Raw genomic sequence first — 23,953 nt, forward strand, 5'->3', positions numbered from 1 at the left:
GTTGCAGGGAGGCAGGTGGCTCTATACCCACAGAAATCACCAGCTGGCAGGGTTGTACCCAGGGAAGGCAGGCCTGGCAGAGGGAGTGGAGCCAAGGGGAGGTCCCTCTGTTCTCCCAGCTCTGGAGAGAAGGCCAGGGAGCTTCCTATCTTGCCAACGGAGAGAGGGCCCAGGTGTGACTGCGTCATTACAGAGAATCACACCAGGCCCAGGCTAGGGAGGGACCTAGGGGAGTACCTGGGGAGTCTAGTGGAGGGTGCTGGCCTCCACCAACCTCCCATTCCATCAGGACCAAAGGGGTGGAGCAGAAGGAGGAAGACACAGGTGGCTGGAGGGACAGAGGTAGTACTTTATTGAGAGGAGGGCTCCCCAAGGGCTGGGGAAAAGCCCCCAAACAGGCTCAGCCTCCCCTGACCCTCCCAGCAACCCGACAGAGAACAGAACATCACAATCAAAAGACCTGCAAACAGCAGAGAGCAGAGGAGAAGGGGAGGCTGCCGGCTGGCAGGGATAGGGGGCTGGGGCATGGGGGGTGCCTAAAGTGCTGGAGATGGGTGCCAGCCACCCCAAGGCAGTGCCATAGTCTGCCCTGTGGCCTGGGTGCCGTCTGGCCCCTCACTCCCCGGGATTAAGGTTCGTTGTGGTTCACAGTGAGTCTGGCTTGGCTTCAGCGGCACTGGAGGGAGGAAGACACTGTGGATGGACGTCCCCCTTACTCCAGCCTGGCCTGGCCTGGTGGCCCTCCTTAACTCAGCAGGCAAGAGGCGAGGGGATAAAGGGAGCAGGGCTGGCCCTCCCACTCTGAGGCCCCCAGAATATAGGAGATGCCCTTCCCTAGGAGGGATGCAGCCAGCTGGAACCATGGCATCTCCCCTCCCATGCGAGGGCAGGGGGCAGCCTGGGAAGAGCTCCCATAAAAGTGGATGGTGAGAATGGGCATGGTGGCAGACCCTAACCTCCACAGAGCTAGCACTGGCCTGTTTCCAGTGGGAGGATGAATCCCCCTCAGATCCCAGGGGTAACAGAGGTTTGGGGAATTTCTCATGGGACTAACCCAGAATTTTTCCTAGCTATTTAATGGAGAAATGATTTTTTTTTAAAGAACAACAATCAAAAGCTCGCAGGGAGCTTAAAAATGGGCCTCTGACTCCCCCAGCAGGCGCCTGGGCAGGGGGACCTGCCAATGTGTGTTGGGTGGGCACAGGGCATAACGATGAGTATGGGCCCCCTCCCCCCAATGACCCTATAACTCAGGCAGGGAAGGGTCAGGGGCCAGAGAAGAACAGTACGTTTCACCACCCTGGCATGGGTGGGATGGCACAGCCTGGTACGGGGAGCATGGGGGCTTGCCAAGGGAGCACACCTCCGGTTTCTGCTACGAAGCCCAGCCTAGAGGTGCCAAGAGGAGGAGGGGATGATCTTGAGGAGAGGGGGGAGCATGAAGCGGTATGTGCTCGACTAGTTAACAGGCCTTGCCCTCTATGGGAGTGGACTTGGGCCTCTGCCTTCAAGTAAGACGGGCCCCCAGGTCCCAGCAGGTTCTGGGCTGGGCTGCCCTGGGCCTCCCTCAGGTGCTTCTGCCAGCTCCGGCAATGCAGCCTCTGCTCCCATCCTGGGGTGGGGATGGGGGTGGAGGGAGGAGGGCCTCATGCCTTGTGCACATCGCCGTGCCCGTCTGGGGGCTCCTTGTGGCTGGAGGTAAAGCGCATCATCTCCTGCCGGCCGCCCCCGCTGCTTCCACTGTCGTCGTCAGTGCTCGCTTCCAGGCCCAGGATCTGACGCTGAACCAGCTTGGCATAGAGGCCGCCCTGGGTCAGCAGCTGCTTGTGGGTTCCCTGTTGCACCACGCGCCCCTTGTCCAGGACGATGATGCTGTGCGCCTTCTCCACGGTGCTCAGGCGGTGGGCGATGATGAGGACCGTGTGCTTCTGAAGGTTGCCGTGGATCGCCTGCTGGATCTGGGGACACAGGACGGGAGAGCGGGGTGGCCAGGGCAGGGGGAAGGCAAAGAAGCAGGGTGGCGGGCACAGTGGGCATGGAGCGGCAGTGCAGGGCCTGGAGTTCACAGGTCACAGGGCTGGACTACCTGCCCTGGACTTCACCCCACAGAGACCCATTTGGTCCCTTGGATCCCAGAATCTCTGGTGGCCCACCACCACCCATGTGCAGTGGGATCCCCCCACTGGGACGGCCAGAACGAATGCTCACCAGCCTGTCAGACGACTTCAAGAAGGGGGAAGCCCACCACCTTCTGCGGCTGATCAGGCCACTCTAGGTCGGCCCTGGTTGTCAGAAGCTCTTCCTGCCGTCCTGCCTCAATCTGACTCTCTGTGCCCTCCCTGCATTGTTCCTGGTTCTGCCCTCTGGGGCCCAGCAGCTCCAGGCTCTCCCCTGCTCCCCACAACAGACAGCCCTTCAAACAGTGAAGACCTCTGAGGTGTTCCTCTTCTGTGGGCCCTTCGCCCTCCTGGCTTCCCTCCTCTGGAGGCTCTTCAGCTTATGGGTCAAAGGGCTGGTGCTCAGAACAGAGCACAACAGCTGAAGTCTGACAGGCGCAAAGGACTGTGGGATGGCAGCCCCTGCCATAGAGGCCGTCCTAATGCAGCCCCCAAACAGGCCTGCTTTTGGCCCACACACCGTCCTGGCTCATCTTGAGATGATTTATTTTTTGGACCCAAGTACAAGACTTAATATTTTTCCCTTCTGAATTTCATCTTATTATATTTGATCCACTGATCTGACCTATCAAGATCTTTTTGGATTTAGACCGCCATTAGAGCTGGAAGGGACTTTAGAGTCTTAGTCCAATCCCCTCATTGTACAGAAGGGGAAACTGAGTTCCAGAGAAACTGAGTGACTTGGGAACACAGGCCATATGTCTAGAGCTGGAATGGCCCTCATGAGTCATTCAGTCAAACCACTTGACTCCTGAGGAAACTGAGGCTCTGGGAGATAAATGACTTAGAGGTGGGACCTGTCATGGCATCCTTCCAGATGCCAAGTTCAGTATTCTATGTACCACACTGCAGACCACCTCCCATTTTACAATTGGGGAAACTGAGACTCACAGAGCTAAAGAGACTCGTTCAAAGTTCCAGAACAATTCAGGGACCATCTTCTTCTAACCCTTCTGATGACTAAGGATCTCCAAGCCCTTTACCCAAAAGTAGAGGGGCCTCTCCAAGGTGAATGTTTATTGTTCTGGGCTAGACTGGGCCGATCCTTTGCCTATTCCAAGGGCTTGCTCCCACTTACCATATATTCACTTTCTGCATCCAGGGCACTGGTAGCCTCATCCAGGATGAGGACAGGTGGGTTCCGCACCAGGGCTCTGGCCATGGCAACTCGCTGCTTTTGACCACCAGACAGCTGGGCTCCCTTTTCTCCAGTCTCTATAGCAGGGAACAAAGTTGGCTCAAGATGCAGGACAGAGTCCAGGGCTTTCTCCAAGGTGCCAGAGCAAAGAGTGAAATCTCGAGTGGACGCTTAGTGCCCCCTTCCCACTCAGGGACTCTCCCCACCACCTTTGGCATCGGTCTCCAAGTATTCCTTCCAGAGGAAAGCAGCAAGAAGCTAAAGCTCACCCACCCCACCGTGTTAACATCTTAATGGTGCCCCCCCACCCCTTGTGTGCTTAAGAGGCCCACGATCTGCCTGACTGGGGGGAGGTTGAGTGATTTATGGTAAATGACTCCATAGTGGTACATTACTGCACTGTGAGACATGGTAAATAGGAGGAATCCAGAGAAGCATGGGAAGACTTAGATGAATGGATTCAGAGAGAAGAAAGCAGAACCAGAAGCACACTGATGGCTACAAAAATGTAAATGAAACAGCAACACAAAATGGAATTCTTCAAAATTAGAATGAATAACCAAGCTTGGGCCAAAGAGAGGAGAATAACTCACCTTCAAAATGAGAAGACTTCTAGAACTGATACAGAGTGAAGTGAATAGAACCAGGGGAACAATTTATTTAGGAACAACATTCCCAAGAACAACTTTGAAAGACTGAAGGATTCTGAGGAATGAAATGACCAACCAAGACTGAAGAGGATGGAGGATGATGCAAGAAAACACACCTCCCTCACAGGGAAGCGAGGGACTCAAGGTGGGTCAAGAGACAGATTTGTGGACATGTCCAGTGTGGGAATTTGTTTTATTTGACTATGAATATGTCATAGGGACTTTCTTTTTCTTTTTCTCTTTTTCCAATGGAAGAAGGTGAGAATATAAGGAAGGGTAAGGCTAGGGAGAGAAGAAGGGAGGAGAGACAAAGAGAGGAAGAGGGGAAAAAAAAGAAAAGGAGGGGGCAGCTAGATGGTTCAGTGGATAGAGAGCCAAGCCTAGAGACGGGAGGACCGGGGTTCCAATCTGGCCTCAGACACTTCCTAGCTGGGTGACCCTGGACAAGCCACTTAACCCACCCATTGCCTAGCTCTTAATGCTCTTCTTATTCTAAGAGGGTGGGGAAGGAAGGGAAGGAGGAAGGAAGGAAGGAAGGAAGGAAGGAAGGAAGGAAGGAAGGAAGGAAGGAAGGAAGGAAGGAAGGAAGGAAGGAAGGAAGGAAGGAAGGAAGGAAGGAAGGAAGGAAGGGAAGGAGGGAGGGAAGGAGGAAAGAAAGGATAAAAAATGAACATGGGGGAAGGAAGGAAGAAAGGAACAGAGGGAGGGAGGAAGGGAAGGAGGGAGGGAAGAAGGAAAGAAGAGAAGAAAAGAAAGGAGAAAAAAATGAACATAGGGGGCAGCTGGATAGCCCAGTGGATTGAGAGCCAGGCCTAGAGACAGAAGGTCCTAGGTTCAGATCTGGCCTCAGACACTTCCCAGCTGTGTGACCCTGGGCAAGTCACTTAACCCCCATTGCCTAGCCCTTACTGCTCTTCTGCCTTGGAACCAATACAGAGTATTGATTCCAAGATGGAAGGTGAAGGTTTAAAAAAAATGAACATAAAGGCCAAAATGAACAACAAATATAAGACAATCCAGTGCCATCTCCTGCAGAGTTGGGGGGGGGGGTCATACTTTCTGATTTGGCTGATGTGTGGGGTCCTTTTGCAGAACTGCTGTTTTCCCCTCTTTCTTATTTTTTTACTACAAAGAATGACCTACTTGGTAAAAGAGAGGGAAAGATACATTTGGAAATGAAGACTGAATGAAGAAAGCTGTAAACAAAAGCCAAAAAAAGAGTTTGCCAAGAATACCAATGGCCATCTCTTATATAATCCTTATAGATATTTTCTCTTTGGTCTTTGCAATAATTCTTGAGCCAAGCACTACAAATATTATATTCCCCATTTTACAGATGAGGGAACTGAGGCTCAGAAAAGTTAAATTCAACTCAATAAACGTTTATTAAGCTCATACTGGATGTCAGGCCCAGGCTAAGCTCTGTGGATACACAAAGAGGCCACGGATAGTACCTGTCCCCTAGAGGAGGTGCATAATGTGAAGGCACCCCATATCCTGAGAAATCCTAGTGTGGAATCTCTAGTCTTGGGAGGGGAGATGTATTCTTTAGGTAGGAAGGCATTCTGTGTGTGTGACTGTGTCTATGTCTGTTTCTGTGGGTCCTTCCCAACCCTCAGTCCATACCCGTGTTGTAGCCATCCTGCAGCTCCATAATGAAGCCATGAGCATTAGCCTTCTGGGCTGCGTCTACCACCATCTCAAAGGGCACAGTGGGCAGCCCATAGGAGATGTTGTCTGTGATGGAGCGGGCAAAAAGAACAGGCTCCTGACTCACCAGAGAGATCTGCATGGGAGGAGGAGAGGGAGGAGAGATGAAGAAGAGGGACAGCTGAGTTGGGTCCTCCTAGGAAGGAACAGAGAATCCCCATCCATCCCACCTAATCCACCCAACCAAAAACTGACTCTGGGACCATGGGAAACGTACAGGCTATAAGCCAACCTGGGCTGTCTCTAATCCAACAGGTAAGTGATTATGCCAATTGATCGAAGAATAAACAAGCATTTATTAAGTGTCTACTGCGTGCCAGCAGCTAGAAATACAGCTCAATTAACAGACTTTTAAGCCCTACTATGTGTTAGGCACTATACTGAGTACTGAGGCTATAATGGCATAAATAGAATAGTCCTTGCCAACAAGAAGCCTGCTTTCTATTGAGGATGATGGGTCCAAGGTCCTAGTGGCCCTGCTGGTCATTGCCCACTCCCATCCACTGCCCAGAGGTCCCCGGCCTACCTACCACTCTGTGTAGGTACTTGTGGTCATAGGAGCTGATGGGCTTCCCATCTAGCAGCACCTGACCCTCCTCCAGGGGATAAAAATTCTCCAGAATATTGACACAGGAGCTCTTCCCACTCCCTGAGGGCCCCACGAGGGCAGTCACCTTCCCCGGAGAAAGGGTGAAGGACACATTCTGTAGGACAGAGAGACACAGTGCTAAGGGGATAAATCGTAGAACCTCAGGGCTGGAAGGGCCTTTGGGGGCCAGGTAGTCCAACACCTAACTGAACAGGAAGCAATTCCCTTCTCTGTCCTTGCCAAGCGGCCCTCAGCGTCTCGGGAGGCAGCCCAAGCCCACCTTGACTGTAACGGCTCCTCTGTGCTTCCTGGCATCTAGATCAAAGTGGGCTCTACCACACCACCACCAAGTGCGCGGGGTTCAGCCCTCTGCGGCCAAGCAGGACAAAGACAATCCCTCCTCCACATAATGGCCTTTCGAATGCTCAAAGACAACTCTCACGTCCAGCTTCTGACATGGGCTATTTAAATTCAAGCTGAAGACAGGACGGTTGTACTGGGTGAGTTTCATTGACTGGTCTAAGCCCAGTGCTGCAGCCTGTGATCGGGGGGTAGCCAGGTCACCTGGAGGCCCCTCGCGCTCAGGAAATCTGTGAGCCACAACCCTTCCTTACCCATCCCTGTGTCTGACACCCCCACCCCAGGTTCTATGAGGCCTTGAAGGTCCAGGCAGCAGGGCACTGTTTATGCCCAGCCAATTCCCTCCTTTCTTCTAGGTCTTCTTTGCCCATCTCCCTCCCAGACAGGGATGGCCGAACCATAGAAAGGGCCAAAGCTGGAAGAGATCTTAGGCATTATCTGGGCCAACATGGTCGTTTTCTGGAGGAGAAAAGACCATTCAAACCAATATGCATGTACCCAACACTGACTGCATGTCAGGTCCTGTGCTAGCCACTGGATAGAATGGAAAACTGATCTCCAGGAAGTTCTATTCTGTTGGGGAGGGAAGGGTCACCCCATGTAACCCAGAAAGAGAAAAGCACCTACAGAAGTTGAGGAGGGAGAGGATCCGTATCTAGGAATGTGCCCTGCTTTCTGAGGTCCTGCGATGCTGCCCCTCTGCTTCCAGCTGGGAACATCACTGCCCCGGGGGGTTCCTGGTGGGGGAGGGGGGCCCTCTCACCTGCAGGACCTGGGTGTGAGGACGGGTGCGGTAGGTAAAGGTGACATTCTCAAAGTCCACACGGCCCTCCAGGTGATCAGGGGCCAGGTTCCCATCGTGTACCATGGTCGGCTGCCGGTCAATGAACTCAAATACCTTCTCGGCTGCTCCTACTCCCTGCATCAAGCCACTGTAGACAGAGCCGACCGACTGGAGAGACACAAGCCACCCCCATCCCATTCCCCCCAAATTACTACCTAGTAGCTCCTCGGAGTCCTATCCCTGGGAGCCAAAGGGGTACAGAGGCTGAGGAGGGCCAGAAGGGAAACCCTAGCTCCCTACCCACTGGAGAGAGATGGAACATCTTCCTGAAGAGCTGGAGGGCAGCCTTCTCCCTGTGTTCTTTCCTGGCCCCCCGGGAAGAGTCTGCCCCTTTGGGGTCTCTTTCCCCCTTCTCTCAGGCATGTTTAGAGCTTCAAGAGTAGGAAGGGACTCCAGCCACCATTTCATTCAACCTCTACGTGAATAAGACTCTTTACCAAGGAGTGCTCCAGTCTGCTTAAAGGCCACCACGGAGCCAGCCCCCAGCACCTGAGGACAGTCATCCGGACATGGAGCCTATGTCTAGCTCTTTGTCTCTTTGCCCCAATGTTTGTGGTTCCATCCTCTAGGAGTCCAGCAGAACAACGCCAATCCTGTCTCCGTGTGCCCACCCTTCAACGCTGGAACACGGCTCTCGTGTCCCTCCTACCACTCTCTGAGGTTTCTCTTCTTCACACTAAATAGGCCCTGTCCCGTGAGCCGATCTTCCCTTGGAGCCCCTTCCCTGTCCTTGGGTCACTGGCTGCCCCATCTGGCCCATGGTGCTCTTTCTGTCCACTTTCCCTGCCCCGATATCCCCTCCCAAGGCCATCTCCCCGGCTTGTGCCTTGACCTGCTCTCCTCATTCCGTGCTCACCTCCATACAGTCTCCTAGAACAAACTCATAGATGATGAAAGAGATGAGGTTCCCGCTGGTCATCTGGCCTGAAATGACGAGGTGGCCCCCATAGTAGAGGATGCTGACCTGCACCACCAGCAGGGTGAGCTGGATGCGCAGGGGACAAAGGGAATTGGGATTCAGGTCATAGGATTCAGGTGGAGGCTGGCCCTTCCCCATCCCCCTGCTCCTCACTAGCCCATCAGGGAACAGGAGGACCCAGGAACCATCAAGGGAGCTCAGAAGAGGAAAACTTCTGCTTTCCCACTGGATGCTGGGACCATGGTGGCTGTTTAGTCCAACCCCACCCTCCTCACTTTACTGATGAAGAAACAAAGTCCTAGAGAGGAGGAACGATGTAGAGAGTTCTAGATTGAGGGTTTGTAGGGCCTTCAAAGGCTGTCTATTCCAAACCCCAATCTAGCCCTGGGAGTTTAAATGATTTTGCCCAAGGACATGTTGGTAGAAGGCCTCAGAGGTGGGATTTGAACCCAGATCCTCTGACTTCGGAGCCAGTACTTTCCCCCCTGTACAACACTATCTTAGTTCTCTGTTGAGGGTCAACATTAAAGGAGGGCAAATAACCTAAACATTTCCCATCTAGAAAATGCCCCTTACACAAACACATTATCTGTGACAAAGGACTCTATCCCCATTTTATAGACAAGGAAAACCAAGGCCAGGAAAGCTGAACTATCATTTAACCATTTCTCTCCCATCTTGTCTTTGGGATGTTGATTCTTCAAACCCAAATGGAAGACTTCACATGTCCTCCATTGACCATAATTGCTTACTTATAGCTGTTTTTATTTTCAGTATTTGAGTAATTTTTGTAAAAGGGATGTAGCAGAGAGAACTGTCTCCCTGTAAATTCCACCTCTGACCCATAAGTCACTTAACCCAGTGATCCATAAAACGCTTGTGACACTTGGTGGAGCCAGTTCTAGACCTTGTCCTACAAGACTAGCAATGCCCAAGTGGCCTCCTTGAAAGAATAAACATGAACTTTTCTTTCGTTCTCCCTGCTCTTCCTGGATTGCTGCTTTGTCGTAGGGGAGGCGCTTGTATAGCGCAGTAAAACCCTGGGCTACACCAAGCAGGGTTACCCAAGGATGGGGCATAGTGGAGAGTTCTAACAAGAGCTGATCCACTGGAGAAGGAAACGGCAAACTGCTCCAGCATCTTTACCAAGGAAACCCCACAGACAGAATAAAAATGATAAAGGACACAGGAAGCTGAGCCCTTCGGGGTGGAAGGAGTCCGACATGTTACTGGGGAAGGGAGTGGAGGACAACTACAAGGAACTCCAGGACGAATGAAGTAGAAGCTCCGTTGCAAATGCGACTGGTGATGGAAAGAAAGTCTGGTGCTGCCAAGATCAATTGGCAAAGGAACCTGGAACATAAGATCTGTGATGATAACGTAAGCTAGATGGGGTCCAACGGGGGATTCGACATCTTGGGGGTTGGTGAACTCAAATGGATGGGAATGGGTGAATTTAATTCAGGTGATAGTTACGTGCTACTGTGGGCAAGAATTCCTCAGAAGAAATGGAGCAGCAGCCTTATTATAGTCAACGTAAGGGTGGGAAAAGCAGTACTGGAGTATAATCTCAAAAATGAAAGAATGATATTGGTTTGAATCCAAAGCAAACCATTCAGGAGGCTAAAATTGCTCAATTCTATGAAGATCTACGACATCTTTCAGAAATAACAGCCCCTAAAACTGTTATATTCATCATAGAGGATTAGAGGGCTAAAGTACAAAATCAAAAGCAGGAATAACAGGAATCATGTTTGGCCTTGGAGTACAAAGTGAAGCAGGGCAGAGACTAATAGAGTTTTGTCAAGATAACTCTCTGGTCACAGCAAACACTCCTTTTCAATAACCCCAAAGGTTATTGAAACCATTAACCATCACACATGGATAACCCCAGATGGTTAATATTGAAATTCGATTACTTATATGTTTTTTCAGCCTCTATACAGTCAGTTAAAACAAGCCCTTTCACTAACTGTGACTCAGATTATGAGCTTCTTTTTGCAAAATTCAGATGTAAATGGAAGAAACTAGGGAAAACCAGCAAACTGTACAGGAATGACCTAAATAACATCCCTGATATGAAGTGGAAGTGGTAGTGTGAATAGATTTAAAGAATTAAATCTTGTAGACAGAGCATGTGAAGAGCTATGGACAGAGGCTCACAATATTGTATGAGAGGCAGCAACAAAAAACATCCCAAAGAAAAAGAAGAGCAAGAAAGCAAAATGGCAATTGAGTGAGGCTTTACAAATGCTGAAGAAAGAAGGAAAATGAAAGAGAAAGGAGAAAGGGAAAGATATACCCAAATGAAGGCAGAATTCCAAAGAACTAAAGTTTCTTAAATGCACAGTGAAAAAGAAACAGAAGAAAACAATAGAATGGGAAAGACAAGAGACCTCTTCAAGAAAATAAAGATATCATGGGAATTTTTCATGAAAAAGTAAGCATGACAAAAGACAAAAATGGTAGAGACTTAACAGAAGTAGAAGAGATAGAAGTGGCAAGAATAAGCAGAAGAACAATAAGCAAGAAGGATCTTAATGTCACTGATAATCACAATGGCATGGTTACTGATCTAGAACAGGGCATTTTGGAAAATTAAGTCAAGTGGCCTTAGGAAGCTAATGGAGATGATGGAATTCCAGCTGAGCTCCTTATAATCCTAAAAGATGATGCTATTAAAGTGCTATACTCAATATGCCAGCAAGTTTGGAAGTCACGGAAATGGAAAAGATCGGTTTAGTCCCAATCCTAAGGAAGTCAAGTTACCAACAATTGTGCTCATTTCACAGGCCAGCAAGTTTATGTGAGATTCTGCAAGCCATCCCTCTCTGGAAGTTTCAGGGACTCTTAGTTGAATAGAATTTGCCTCCTTCCAATGAAGAACTTATTCATTCTATGTATTACATATCCTAATCTGCATAATTTCTCTGATTTCTGTTTTGTTTGGATAAATGGGTTTATCCATTAAAAAAAAGTTTCTGCAAGCTAGGCTTTAGCAATATATGAACTGAGAAGTACCAGAAGAGCAGATTGGCTTTTGAAGAGGCAGAAGAACTAGAGACCAAATTGCCCATGTTCACTGAATTATGGAGAAGTAAGGGAGTTCCAAAAAAACTTCTGCTTCGTTGACTACACTAAAGCCTTTGACCGCGTGGATGGTAATAAAATGTGGCAAGTTCTCAAAGAAATGGAAGTACATGATCATCTTATTTGTCTCCTGGGGAACCTGTTTGCAGATCAAAAAGCAACAGTTAGAAAAGAACATGGAACAGCTGTTTGATTTAAGATTGGAAAAGAGTACAACAAGGCTATATATTGTCACCTTATTTAACTTATAGGCAGAATACATCATGCAAAATCAGAGTCTGGGAGAATCAAAAGCCAGGATTAAGGTTGTTGGGGAAAATGGCAACAATCTCAGATATGAAGGTTATATCACTCTTGTGGCAGAAAGGGAAGAAGAATTAAGAAGTCTCTTGATGAGGGTGAAAGAGGAAAGTGTAAAAGCTGACGTAAAGTTTAACATTAAAAAAAAACAACACAAAACTAAGATTGCAGTGACAAGTCCCATCATTTTCTGGCTAATAGAAAGGGGAACACAAGCATGTCAGATTTTATCTTCTTCACCACAGACAGCAACTGCAGTCATGAAATTAAAAGATGCTGGCTCCCTCCCTGGAAGGAAAGCTATGGAAAATCTGAAGAGTATACTAAAAAAAGCAGAGATCTCACTTTGCTTGACAGGATATGGTCAAAGCTATGGTTTTTCCGGTAGCAATGAATGACTATAAGGAAATCTGAGCTCTGCAGAATAGATGCTTTTGAACTGTGGTGCAGGAGAAGACTTTTGAGAGTCCCTTGGACAACAAGAAGATCAAATTTGTCAATACTTAAATAAATTTAGACTATTCATTGGAAGATCAAATACTGAAGCTAAAGCTTAAATTGGGCAGTTAGGTGGCACATGGAATCAGGAAGAGCTGAATTCAAATCTGCCCTTGGACACTTACTATATGTGTAGCCTATTAAAGTCACTAAATCCTATTTGACTGTAAAATATGTTGGAAAAAGAAATGGCAAACCACTCCAGTATCTTTGCCAAGAAAATCCCAAATGGAGTTCTTAGGAGCCAGTCATGTGGGTGTGAGTAGTAGAATTCTAGAGTTTGTCCAGCTGGCCTCAGAGATCCTGCATGACCATCGTAGAAAATGCCCTTAGGTTCCTAGCTCTGTGAAGAAAGTCCAAGTTCAAAGACTTTCAGCCCTCAACCCAGGGGAAAAGGAAAATCAACCAAAGTGGCAATGCCAAGAAAGTCAGGTGTTATCCATTTATTGTCATCTTAGAGGCAATGTGATACAGGGAAATGGGCACTAGATTTAGTGTCAAAGGACCCAGGATCAAAACCTGGCTTGACCATTTAATACTTATGTGACTCTGGAAAAGTCTCTTACCTGCCCAAGGTCAGTGTTTCCTCATCCTTAAAATGATGAGGCTAGTCTAAATGGCCTCTAGGATGAAGACTATGAGTTCATAATCCTATTGTAAGGAATACTGTCCATTTAAGACCATTTCCTGTGGAGTTTATCAATGAAAGCCTTTGAAATTGATTTGGACAGATATTTCTCTGCCTCTTTCTGTTATCAAACTATTTCCCCACACACGTGAGTCATCATTCTACATCATTCACAAAGGGATTTGCATCTAAATTTTACACCATAGATTTTTTTTCTGTCCAGATCCTATCTGAAAATTGTTTCCTTATGCACATATAATAGCAGTTTTTATTAAAACAAAACTTTTTTCCTAACCCAATAAGGATAATAGTAGCAATATAATAAAGATCTTTTCCTTTACACAAAAACTTTTTTGCCCTTTTCATCCCTTAATTACTCCTCATGAAAAGGGTCCTGAAGAACTGGTGTACTTACCACTATCAAGAATATAAAATGTTCCTAATCTCCCTTGACACTGAGAATACACAGTGATAGGGCCTATCTATCCTGGCCTATGCCTTTCCCCCAAAGAACTAGAAATTTCAGCTGCATTCTCCAACAGCTTCCTGGACAAAGTGAAATATGGCTTCTTTGTTAGCCTTTTGCTGAATCGAGTCCCTTTAGCCAATTTCTTCCCACCACTGCTCCCCCACTTTCTCTTCCTGGGATCTCTGGTCCACACAGGGAACAGCGAATAGAAAATGGCATGGGAGAGGAGGAAGAGGAAAAGGGAAGCACTGGTTATGAGAGATCTCTGTTCCATATGGGAAATAGGACAGAAATTGGTGGGGAGAGAGCTGGGAGAGGGGAAGCCCTGGATCCCAGGGACCCAACCAGCACGGCTACCTCTGCTAGACCCTGGAGGCTGAGAAGCTCAGGGTTGGATGGAGGTGGGCAGGGAGGGTTGATACCTACCCCACTGCCCCACACGTAGTACGTGTAGGCCATGGCTTCCTTCCTGTTCAGCTTATACACTTGCTGCAGCTTCCGGGCATACACCTCAGCCTCCTCATCCTCATTGGCAAAGCTCCGAACTGTCTTCATGGCACTTATGGTCTCCTCAGCTGTATTGCTGGCTCTGGCCAGGGCATTCTGGACCTCTTTGGAAAGCCGCTACATCCAGGCCCACCAAAGAAGGAAAAAGAGAAGAAATGGCAAATGAGCATCATCTCAGAGTCTGTATTCCCTGAAGTCCATTGCGTACCCACATGAGGGTCAAAGCTTCCGTCACATAGACCGCAGAGGACCTGTGCGGTTCTTTCCCCCTTTGGAGGACACAAACCTAATGATTTCACCAATATTGGGAATTCCTGTCTGTCAATGCAGGCAGACTCCTCCTCTGCCATGTATCATCTTTGAGAGTTTTCTGGGATGGTGAGTTAAATGACTTGTCCTGGGTCGTATGTGTCATCTGGGTTGAAGGTGAGATTTGGGGGTGGCCTGGGTTTTCCTGACACCGAGGCTAGCCAGTTCCATCCTCTAAGTCCCTCACACAAATCATATTCAAATACTCAAAAGATAAATAGCTGCAAGCTATAGGTAAGAAATTAAATAGAGGACACTGAATCCAGATCCGAAGGACAAGGTGGGAGATTTGTGGCCAAAGAGCATTCAGCTGAAAAGGACTGGGGAGTTTTGGTGGGCTTCAAGCTGAATGCGAGTGAACAAAGGGATATGTTGGCCAAGAATGCTGTGTTCTGATATAAGAAAATGAGCATCTCAACATTTTCTGACCTGGTCAGACTATATCAGGAGTATCATTCAATTCAGTCAACTATCCACTCAGGAAAAATCAACTGGATGAAAAAAAGGTTTGTGTTAGATCTAGACTGTGTTAGATCATGGGATGATCACCCTGTAAAGCTGTGCAATCAGCACCCAAGTTCTGGGCAGACACTACAGCTGAACTATGATGCGAGACTAGAAAATGAAGAGAGGGAAGGAAGAGAGCCGATTGGATTGCATTCGAGAAACTGGACCCTAGACTTCTCCCTGAAACAAAATTCCATCTTTTTAATACTTCTATTCTGCCAGGGCCGCTATCTGTCTGTGAATCAAGGATCAACGCAATCACTGGGCAATCAAAAATGCAGGTTTTCATAGGAACTTAGACCTAGAACTGGAAAGGGCCACCAAGGCCAGCTAGCCCACTCCCCTCATTGGTCCAGGGAGGTCAAATGACTTGTCTAAGAGCAAAACATTTAGGACAGGTTGGGAAACTGAGCCACAAATAACTGATCTGTAGGCTTATAGGAACCTAGACCTAGAGCTGGAAGGGACCTCGCAGGCTAACTAGTTCTGGGGTTCTTGACTGGGATCTGTGCATTTGCTATTCTAGAACAATGTAATTTCATTCCCTTGTAATCCTATGTATTTTATTCCATGCCTTTTTCCGAGGAAGGATTGACAGGCTTCCTTGGCATACCCAAGAGGAGTGTCTGACAATAAAGGTTAAGAAACCCTGCTCTTGTTCAACTCCCTCATTTTCCAGATGAGGAAACAGGTTAAAGGCTCACCTGAAGGGCAATGGAGAGATGATGGATGGGCCAATTACCAAGGCTGAATTGTGTGCACCAAGCAATGTAAAAGATTATCAGAGAGACAGAAAAAGGAGGTAGGCCCATCATGCATTGAAAGCAAGGATTGACTGATGGATGGATGACCGTCGAGATGTATTGGGACCTACTTAATGCCAAGAAGTCTAGGGGAAGTTCCACTGCCTGCCAACGTGTCCATCCCCACAGAGGGCTAAGAGACACCCAAGAGAGAAGGGGTGGAGAGGTTGCTATCTGCAAGGCTGGAGAGAGGGGATGCCTCCATCAGTGAGGTTACTGAAACATTCAACAAATCATATTAAACCCTTAACAAGAAAAAGTCTTGCTGGGAAAAGTGGAAAACAATATAGCAAAAATTAGGTTTAGATCAATATCTCATACCAGGATAAGGTCACAATGAATATATGATTTAAACATAAAGAGTGATATTATTAGGGGAACATAGAATAGTTTATCTGTCAGATCTACGGAGAAGGGAAGAGTTTATGACCGAACAAGAGATAGAGAACATTACAGGATATAAAATGAATAATATTAATTATATTACATCAAAAAGGTTTTGTACAAACAAAACCAATGCAACCAAGATTAGAAGGGAAACATCAAACTGGGGGAGATTTTTAAAACAATTTCTCTGATAAAGGTCTCATTTCTCAAATATATAAAGAACCAAGTCAAACTTATAAGAATACAAGTCATGGATAAATAATCAAAGGATATGAATAGGCAGTTTTCAGATAAAGAAATAAAAGCTATCAATAAACATATGAAAAAATGTTCTAAATCTGTCTAGATTAGAGAAATGCAAATCAAAACAACCCTGATGTACCATCAGATTGGCCAAAATGGTAGTAAAGGAAAATGATAAATGTTGGAGGGGAGGTGGCAAAATTGGTACACTAATGCATTGCTGGTGGAGATGTGAACTAATCCAATCATTCTGGAGGGCAATTTGGAACTATGTCCAAAGGGCTATAAAACTTCGTGTCCTTTGATCCTAGCCACTACTAGGTCTATATCCCAAAGAGACCATAAAAAAGAGAAAAGGATTTACAAAAATATTTGTAGCTGCTCTTTTTGTGGTGGCAAAGAATTGGAAACTAAAGGAATGTTCCTCAATTGGGGAATGGCTGAACAAAGTGTGGTTTATGATGGTGATGGAATACTTTGTGCTGTAAGAAAAAATGAACAGGAGATTTCAGGAAGAGCTGGAAAGACCTCCATGAACTGATGCAGAGTGAAATAAGCAGAACCAGGAGAACATTCATTATATACAGTAACTGTAGTATTGTGACAATCAAATGTGACACATTTTGCTACTAATAGCAATACAACAATCCAGGACAATTCTGGGGGACTTATGAAAAAGAATGCTATCCACATCCAGAGAAAGAATTGTTGGAGTACAAATGCAGATGAAAACATAGGATTTATCACTTGTTTATTTGGGTATGCTTTGGGGTTTGGGTTCTATAAGATTGTTCACTTACAGAAATGAATAATATGGAAATATTTTGAGTGATAATATATGTATAACCCAGACTGAATTGCTTCTCAGTTCTGGGAGGGGGAGAGGGAAGAAGAGAGGGAGGCAATATGGATCATGTGACTTTGGAAAACTTATGTGGAAATCTGTTATTAAAATTTAAAAAAATTAAGAAAGAATTAAAAAAACAAACAAACAAGGAAAAATCTTTCTGAACTGGCCAAGGCCCTGATCGGTCAGCTGGAAATGCCTTTTGGTAACAGGCTTTGGCATAGTTTGGGATTCTAATTAGTAGTCTTGGCCCTGGCAGACAGAAGACTCGAGAACCTCCTAAGGCGGGCACCCAGGGGCGAGCAGCTGCCAGGGAAGCCACAGAGGATCCCATGGAGGTGCAGAGATGCCCCACGTCTGACCCTGAAGTCATCCTTTCTAGTATCCTAGCTGCTTCCTGCCTGGTGGGACCCTGCTGGTCTTCAGTTTCCCTATCTGGGAAAAAACAAAGGTGCTGCTGAAGGCCAAGGGTAGCAGTGAGAGTGATTTTTAAATATTTTTTCAAAAGAATTGGTTTCCTTTGTAGTCTGGTATGTTTGTAGTTCTATGAGGCTTTAGGGTTTGGAAGTTACTTTATAAATATCGTCTCATTTTGTCCTCACAACAACCCTGGGAGGTAGGTGCTATTATTATTCTCGTGTTGTAGATGAGGAAACTAAGGCAGAGAGGTTACATGATTGGCTCAGGATGAAATAGCTAAGAAGAGTATGAGGCAGAATTTGAACTCAGACTCTAAGGACAGCACTCCCTCCACCTAGTGGCCAATTTAAAACATGATTCTGAGAAGGGATCCATAGGTTTCGCCAGATTCCTAAATAGGTCCATAACACACACAGTGTTAAGAATCCCTGGAATAAGGGATCTCTAAGGTTCCTTTTGGATTTAAGGGCAGGGAATGATTCCTTTTTATCCCAGTAACACCAGTTTGGTGAGAGGGGAGGGGGGGGATGGATCTATGATTTCATAGCTTTAGTAAATTCTTGGGATGGAAACTTCCCCTCCCGGGGCATCGGGGCACAGTATCAGTGAGCTTCCTAGGGCACTAAGAAGTTAACTGGTTTGTCCAGAATCATGCAGCCAATATATGTCAGAAGTAGATGGGATTTGAACCCAGGTCCTTCTGACTCCAGGCATGGTGCTCTCTTCACTGTGTGAGTCCACTGCTCTACCAGTCCCATTTTTCAGAGGAGGAAACTGAGGAAAGTTAAAAGTCTTGCCCAAGATTACACAGCTAGTAAATGTCTGAGGCAGTATTCAAATCCAAGTCTTCCTGACCCCAAGTCCAACTCCATTCATTGTACTCCCTAGCTGCCTCTCAATGGAACACACAGAAGAAAAGTCCTGAATCTGGATTTAGTGAAGACCTAGGTTGGGATTGTCTGTCTCTAATGATCACAGGATGTGTGACCTTGAGTAAGTCACTTTACTCTCTGAGCTTGTTTCCTCATCTGTAAAATGGGGGGGGAGGAGAAAGTAGGGAATGAAACCTATAAGACCTAACACATCTGGTTGTTGTGAGGGAAGAAGAGAAGGGAGAAACAAGAAGGGAGATGAGAGATGGGGTGGGGGAGAAAGAAAAGGAAGAGATTAGCAGAGAAAGAGGAAGAAGAGCCCACTACCAACAGAATAATAATATCCCAATTTATAATACCACAATTTAAGGTCTGAAAAGTACCTTACATATATTATCTCATTTAAGCCTCATAACAAAACTTTGGGGGAGGAACTGTGGCTATTATTATTTTTCCCCGTAAATTACTTTCCATCTTAGTACTATACAAGTTCCAAGGCAAAAGAGGAGTATCAACTAGGCATTGGGGTGAAGTGACTTGCCCAGGGTCACCCAGCTAGGAAGTGTCTGAGGCCACATTTGAACCCAGGATCTCCTGGCTCTAGGCTGAGCTCTCGATCCACTGAGCTATGGTTATTATTCCCATTTTACACATGAGAAAACAGATTCAAGAGATGTTATGTGCCTTGTCCATTGACATAAAATGCTTTGAAAATCTCAAGGCGCTCCATAAGCATCCTGGGGTGTGAGGGAATCCCCACAGAACAGATGCCATACCTTCATCCCCCGGATCAGGCGATGACTAAGCAAGGGAGAGCACGAGGGAGGACATGACCCCTGGCTGAGTCAGCTGGTTACCTAATGGTAGGTGGAGCGTGGGCCAGCCCCAGCACTGGTCACCATTACCCCACACCGTTCAGGTGCAGAGCAGTAGTAAGTGGCGGAAAGGATCACGAGACCTTGAGAGTGACTCCTCCCAGCACACGCCCGGACCCAAAGGCTGGGTTTAGGTCCAAGGGCCCCGGAGGCTGTCCCATCCTTTTCTCCCTCTCCCCAGCTGCCCCCGAGGCTCCCAGCTAGCTAGCTCCGTGTCAAGATGCAGATCCTCCATCAGCTCTGACCTGCCCCTTCCCCAGAGGGGTACCCAAGGCTTAGCCGTCCTGGCAACTTCTCACCCTCATTCTCTCTCTCCTCCTCCCACTCTCTCTCTCTCTCTGTCTCCCCCTTCTCTCCCTCCTTCTCCTCACCACTGTCTCCCTCTCTCCCTCCTTCTCCCCACCACTGTCTCCCTCCTTTCCTCTCTCCCTCCTTCCCAATCGGGCTCCTCCAAAGGGAGGCCTTTACTAGCCCCCACTGACGGCCTTTGTCAATATTCTGTATTTACTCCCATGGCACAGGCTGTTACACCTTGAAGAGCCTGGCCCAGGGCCTGGCCCTGAGTAGGTGTCTAATAAATGCTTGTTGCCTGAGTGACGGACCTGCCCCATGGGAGGAGTGTGGATCTGAAGTCCCGTTGCTTACTCCCTGGGTGACTTGGGACAAGTCACTTCCCCTCGTGGGACTCTGGTTTCCTTGTGAAAGAAGGGGTTTGGGCTAGATGAGCTCTCAGGTCCCTCCTGCCCTAAATGGCGTTCTGGAGGGGGCAGAGAGTCTGAGTGGATGCAGGCGGGGACTAAAGAAAAAGGGAAACCAGAGGGGGGGCTGCCAGGTGAACCCCACCCACGGGCCCAGACGACCACATTCAGTGTTTCCATTCAGCCAGGAAAAGGGAGCCGCGTGACCCAGGGCCTGGGCAGGGGCCTCCAGGGTGGGACGGGGGAAACGCAGCAGGAGCTGTTTTTAGGGAACTGATTCATTTCAGGAAAAGGGAGGTGGGGAGGAGGAGCCTGGCACAGAGCAGCTCTCTCCCTGCCGGCTTCCAGGAGAGGCAGGGCCAGTAGAGGAAGGCCCCGGGCACACCTTGAGGCGGCTCAGCCCCCAGGAGCCACTCCGGCCCATCCATAAGCGGGCACTGTTTAAGGATCTACTGGGTGCCAGGCACGGGGGACACCCAGGCCAAGAAGGAAACAATCCCTCCTGCCAAATGGAGAATTTCTGGGGAACCCTTCTGTGCGAGGCAGGCCGGCCACCCTGGGCCCCCCAGCAGCTCTCTGGAGCTTTAAGGGACAGGGTCCATGCCGCCGAGCCAGAGGCGTGAAGCCCCGACCATATTCTGTAGAGGAGTAGGCGTGGGCTAGGGCTGGACCCAAGCCTGGGCCAAGCATCCCTGCCATCCAGGGCTGCCTCCACTCCACAGCCTCCTCCAGAGCAGGGGCAGCTGTACCCACCGGCCCAGGCTGACCTTCTCTGCAGTTCCAGCTTCAGTTTCCTGGCCTTTCCCTTCTGCCCCATCACTCTTCCTGTGCCTCTCCACGGCTCCCTCCCACCTCCCATCTTTCATCTCTAGCCTCCGTCCCCTTGCCCAGGCCTCCCACGGGTCCTCTGCAATGACGGCTCCATCGTGAGCCAAGGCTTCTGTCCTTCCCTCTACCCTCCTGGAAGAGCTGGCTCCCTCCACAAGGCCACATCCAGCTGGCCCGAGGCCTGGACGGGGACTGTACCTGCCCCCTCCCCAGGCCGCTTCCTCCTCTTCCCCAAGTTCAGCCCCGACGCCCCATCTCCCACCCTCATCCTAGGGGGCTTCTACACTCATGCTGCCACCCCCTCGCCCCCAGGTCTTCAGCCTCCTTCAGTCTTGAGGCCTTCACACAGGGTGGTTCCTCTTATTCCCGAATCAGACTCCCCGACTCAGTACTTTCTCAGGCTACTCCCCCTGCTCTGCCCTCCCTCTCCCAGCTCAGCCCAATAATTAGCCACTCCATGACCCTGCTCAGAGACCTTTCACTGGCCCCTGGGCGCTGCACAGCCCTTGACTCTCTCCACTCATGGTCACCTGCCCAAGGCAGTCAGAGAAATTCTTCCGCCTGGGCCCTCCCAGACTGATTCTCCATCTCCCGAAGAATCATTTCCAAGCCTTCCGCTCCTCCTTCAAGCTTCCCCTCTCCCTCCCCTTTTCTCTCTCATCCTCTCCCTCACTCCATTCTTACTCCCTCTCTCTCCCCCCTCCCTGCCTCCGTCTCTCCCTCTTCCCTCCTGTCTGTCTGTCTGTCTCTCCCTCTTTCTCCCTCCTACCTTCTTCCCCCTTTTCTCTCTTCCCTTCCCTCCCCCCCCTCTCTCTCCCTCCTTTCCCATTCTCTTCCTAGTCTGTCTCCTTGCCCCAAGACTCTCCCCACTGGGCCATCCATCAGTTAAGATGTGACTGTGATTCTCTCCTGCTCAATCATCACTAGTGGCTCCCTATTGCCTCTCCTGGTTAGCTTTTCAAAGTTCCTGACTCCTCAGCCCTGTCTCCCTCCTTTCCTCTCTCTCTCTCTACTCAACACTCTGTCTCCTCCCTTTCTCTCTGTCAAATTATCTTTACAGCCCCAATCCTTCTTTGCAGCCTCGCTGTCCATTCCTCCTGCCTCCTGTGCTCCGGGATCCCAAACTGGCCTCTCTCCTGCCTCTGAGACTTTGCCCAGGTCCTGCCCCATGACCTTACGGACAGACACTTCCTATGGTCCGGGCTTCTTTACGCAGCCTTCCTGCCCCTTGGTGTCCAGCTGCTCATCCCTTTGTATGGATTCCCTTTATATGTCCCCCCCACAGACACTGAGTAGGGCCCTGTGGCCTCTCTGCCTGGGGCTGGGGCCTGGCACAGTGCCTGGCTCGCAGGGGGCCCCTGATACACCTCCGAAGATGCTAACATCCCAGGCGTGCCGCCCCCACAGACACGCACATCCTCCCTTCGACTCTGGGGATACAAACCCCAAGTGAACCAGTTTCCGTGCCCTCAGGGGTGGCTCCGGGGGATGCCCGGGCAGAAGACGCCCGCACCCGAGACCAGACATCCGAGAGGTTCGCGCGGCTCCCCCGGGGCATGGGGGGGCAAAGGCCTACCTTGTAGTACTTGCCGTAGATGTCCGACACCATCATGATGATGGGGAAGCCCATGAAGGTGACCAGGGAGAGCTGCCAAGAGAGGCTGAACATGAAGACGACGACGCCGGTGACCTTGACGATGTTTCGGAGAAAGATGTTGATGTTCTGGGAGACGAGGTCACTGACCATGGTGGTGTCCGACGTCAGGCGGGAGATGAGGTCCCCTGGAACACAGGCAGCTCAGCTCTGCACGGCGGCCACGCGAGAGGGACGGTGGGAAAGGGAGGGCAGGGGACACTAAGGGGCTTTCTCAGCCACACTCTCACCCTCCCCGCATCTCCCGGGGACCAGGGAGGCCCTACCCCGGGCCACAGCACGCTTCACTACGATACAGCAATGATAATGCTGGAGACACCAAGACAAGGACAACGTCGTCCCTGCCTCCGAGGCCTTCCAGCCTCCTGGGGGGAGAAACCCACCGCCCCAAGCAACAGAAGTGGTCCCCTTCTCCCCGGAAGCACGAACGTCTGCTGAGCATCCCCCCACGGTCTCCTCCCCTCCTCAGCCGGGAGCCCACGGTGGTCACTGGGAGGGGAGGGTGCCGATGTATCCCCAGGGTCAGTTTATCCTTCCCAGAGGTGGCCAGGCCACTGCTGAGGCCAGTATCATCCCTCACCAGCCTGGGGGACGTGGGGAAATGCCCCACTGTCCTCGAAGGCCGGCGTTCTTCATCTTTTTTGTATCCCAAACACTTTGGGAAGTTTGGGGAAGCCTATGGATTCCGCAGAATCCTGTTTTTTAACAGGAAAAGATAAAATCCAAAGGAACGCAATTATAGCGAAAAAGGTTTATCGACGGTATTTGTAAAGATAAGTTCCTAAAGCCCAAGTTTAACGCTCCTAAACTAGGGGAACTCCGTGGCTGACCCCCCTGCACCTCACCCACCAGGGTTTCTGTCACCGCCAAGGACTCCCCTCCACCCCCAAGGGGAAGCCAGAAACACAGCAGCAGTCCTTCCTGCCTGTCCTCTCTGCCCGAGCCGCCTTGGGCTCCGAGCCCGGGAGGACAAAGTCCCCCACCCCTTGCCCACAAGGACTGGTAGACGTCCTCTCCAGTGTGGTCTCGGGACACTCCTCGGGGCAGTGTGGGGAGGAGCCCGGCATCCTGGCCTGGCCTTGGTCACTGAGGATGACCACAAAGAGGTGTGGCCAGAAACCCAAAGTCACCCCAGCTTAGGCCTAAGGTTGTCACCAAAAACCTCCGAGGACAGGCAGTGGCCTGGACCGAACAGAGCTTGCTTTCACTCATCCTTCCTCCTGGGGAAGGGAGGGAGACAAGGCTGGGGACAGCTAAGGCCAAGGCCCGGGGACTTGGTGCTCAGGGTCCTTTCTTTATTCACTCATCCACCTTTACTCCTTCATTCATTCATTCCACAACCATTGGTCGTGTGACTAGGACATCCGGGGCACTTCAGACAGGCTCTGGGCCCAAAAAGGAGTCGAGCGGCCTGGGGGCACCAACCTGTCCGGTTCTCATCAAAGAAGCTCGTCTCCTGCGACACCAGGGAGCGGAAGAGGCAGTTACGGAGACGGATGTTGAGTCTGGCAAAGACGAGCGTAAAAATGCCGCCCCGAATACCTGCGGCAAATGAGCTAATTGCAGATGAGAGATGTTAAAGGAAAAATGTCCATCCAGCACCGTGTTTCAGCAAACCCCAATGATGCAGG

At 49.4% G+C, this 23,953-nt stretch overlaps 1 protein-coding gene across 2 annotated transcripts in view; it reads right to left on the reverse strand.

The window, feature by feature from the left end:
- Window positions 1–329: 329 nt before the first annotated feature.
- Window positions 330–23,953, reverse strand: part of ABCB9 (ATP binding cassette subfamily B member 9) — a 46,692-nt gene continuing 23,068 nt past the window's right edge. For both annotated transcript variants that reach the window (XM_056821839.1, XM_056821840.1), the window contains exons 5-13: window positions 23,748–23,878; window positions 22,245–22,450; window positions 13,799–13,996; window positions 8,325–8,453; window positions 7,388–7,576; window positions 6,206–6,379; window positions 5,592–5,751; window positions 3,256–3,392; window positions 330–1,958 (exon numbers count right to left, since the gene is read on the reverse strand). In XM_056821839.1, the coding sequence (XP_056677817.1) occupies window positions 1,647–1,958; window positions 3,256–3,392; window positions 5,592–5,751; window positions 6,206–6,379; window positions 7,388–7,576; window positions 8,325–8,453; window positions 13,799–13,996; window positions 22,245–22,450; window positions 23,748–23,878 (1,636 nt within the window). In that variant the 3' untranslated portion in view covers window positions 330–1,646. The remainder of the gene's footprint in view (window positions 1,959–3,255; window positions 3,393–5,591; window positions 5,752–6,205; window positions 6,380–7,387; window positions 7,577–8,324; window positions 8,454–13,798; window positions 13,997–22,244; window positions 22,451–23,747; window positions 23,879–23,953) is intronic.

This window comes from Monodelphis domestica, chromosome 3, assembly GCF_027887165.1.
Source record: "Monodelphis domestica isolate mMonDom1 chromosome 3, mMonDom1.pri, whole genome shotgun sequence".
Taxonomy (NCBI): Eukaryota; Metazoa; Chordata; class Mammalia; order Didelphimorphia; family Didelphidae; genus Monodelphis; species Monodelphis domestica.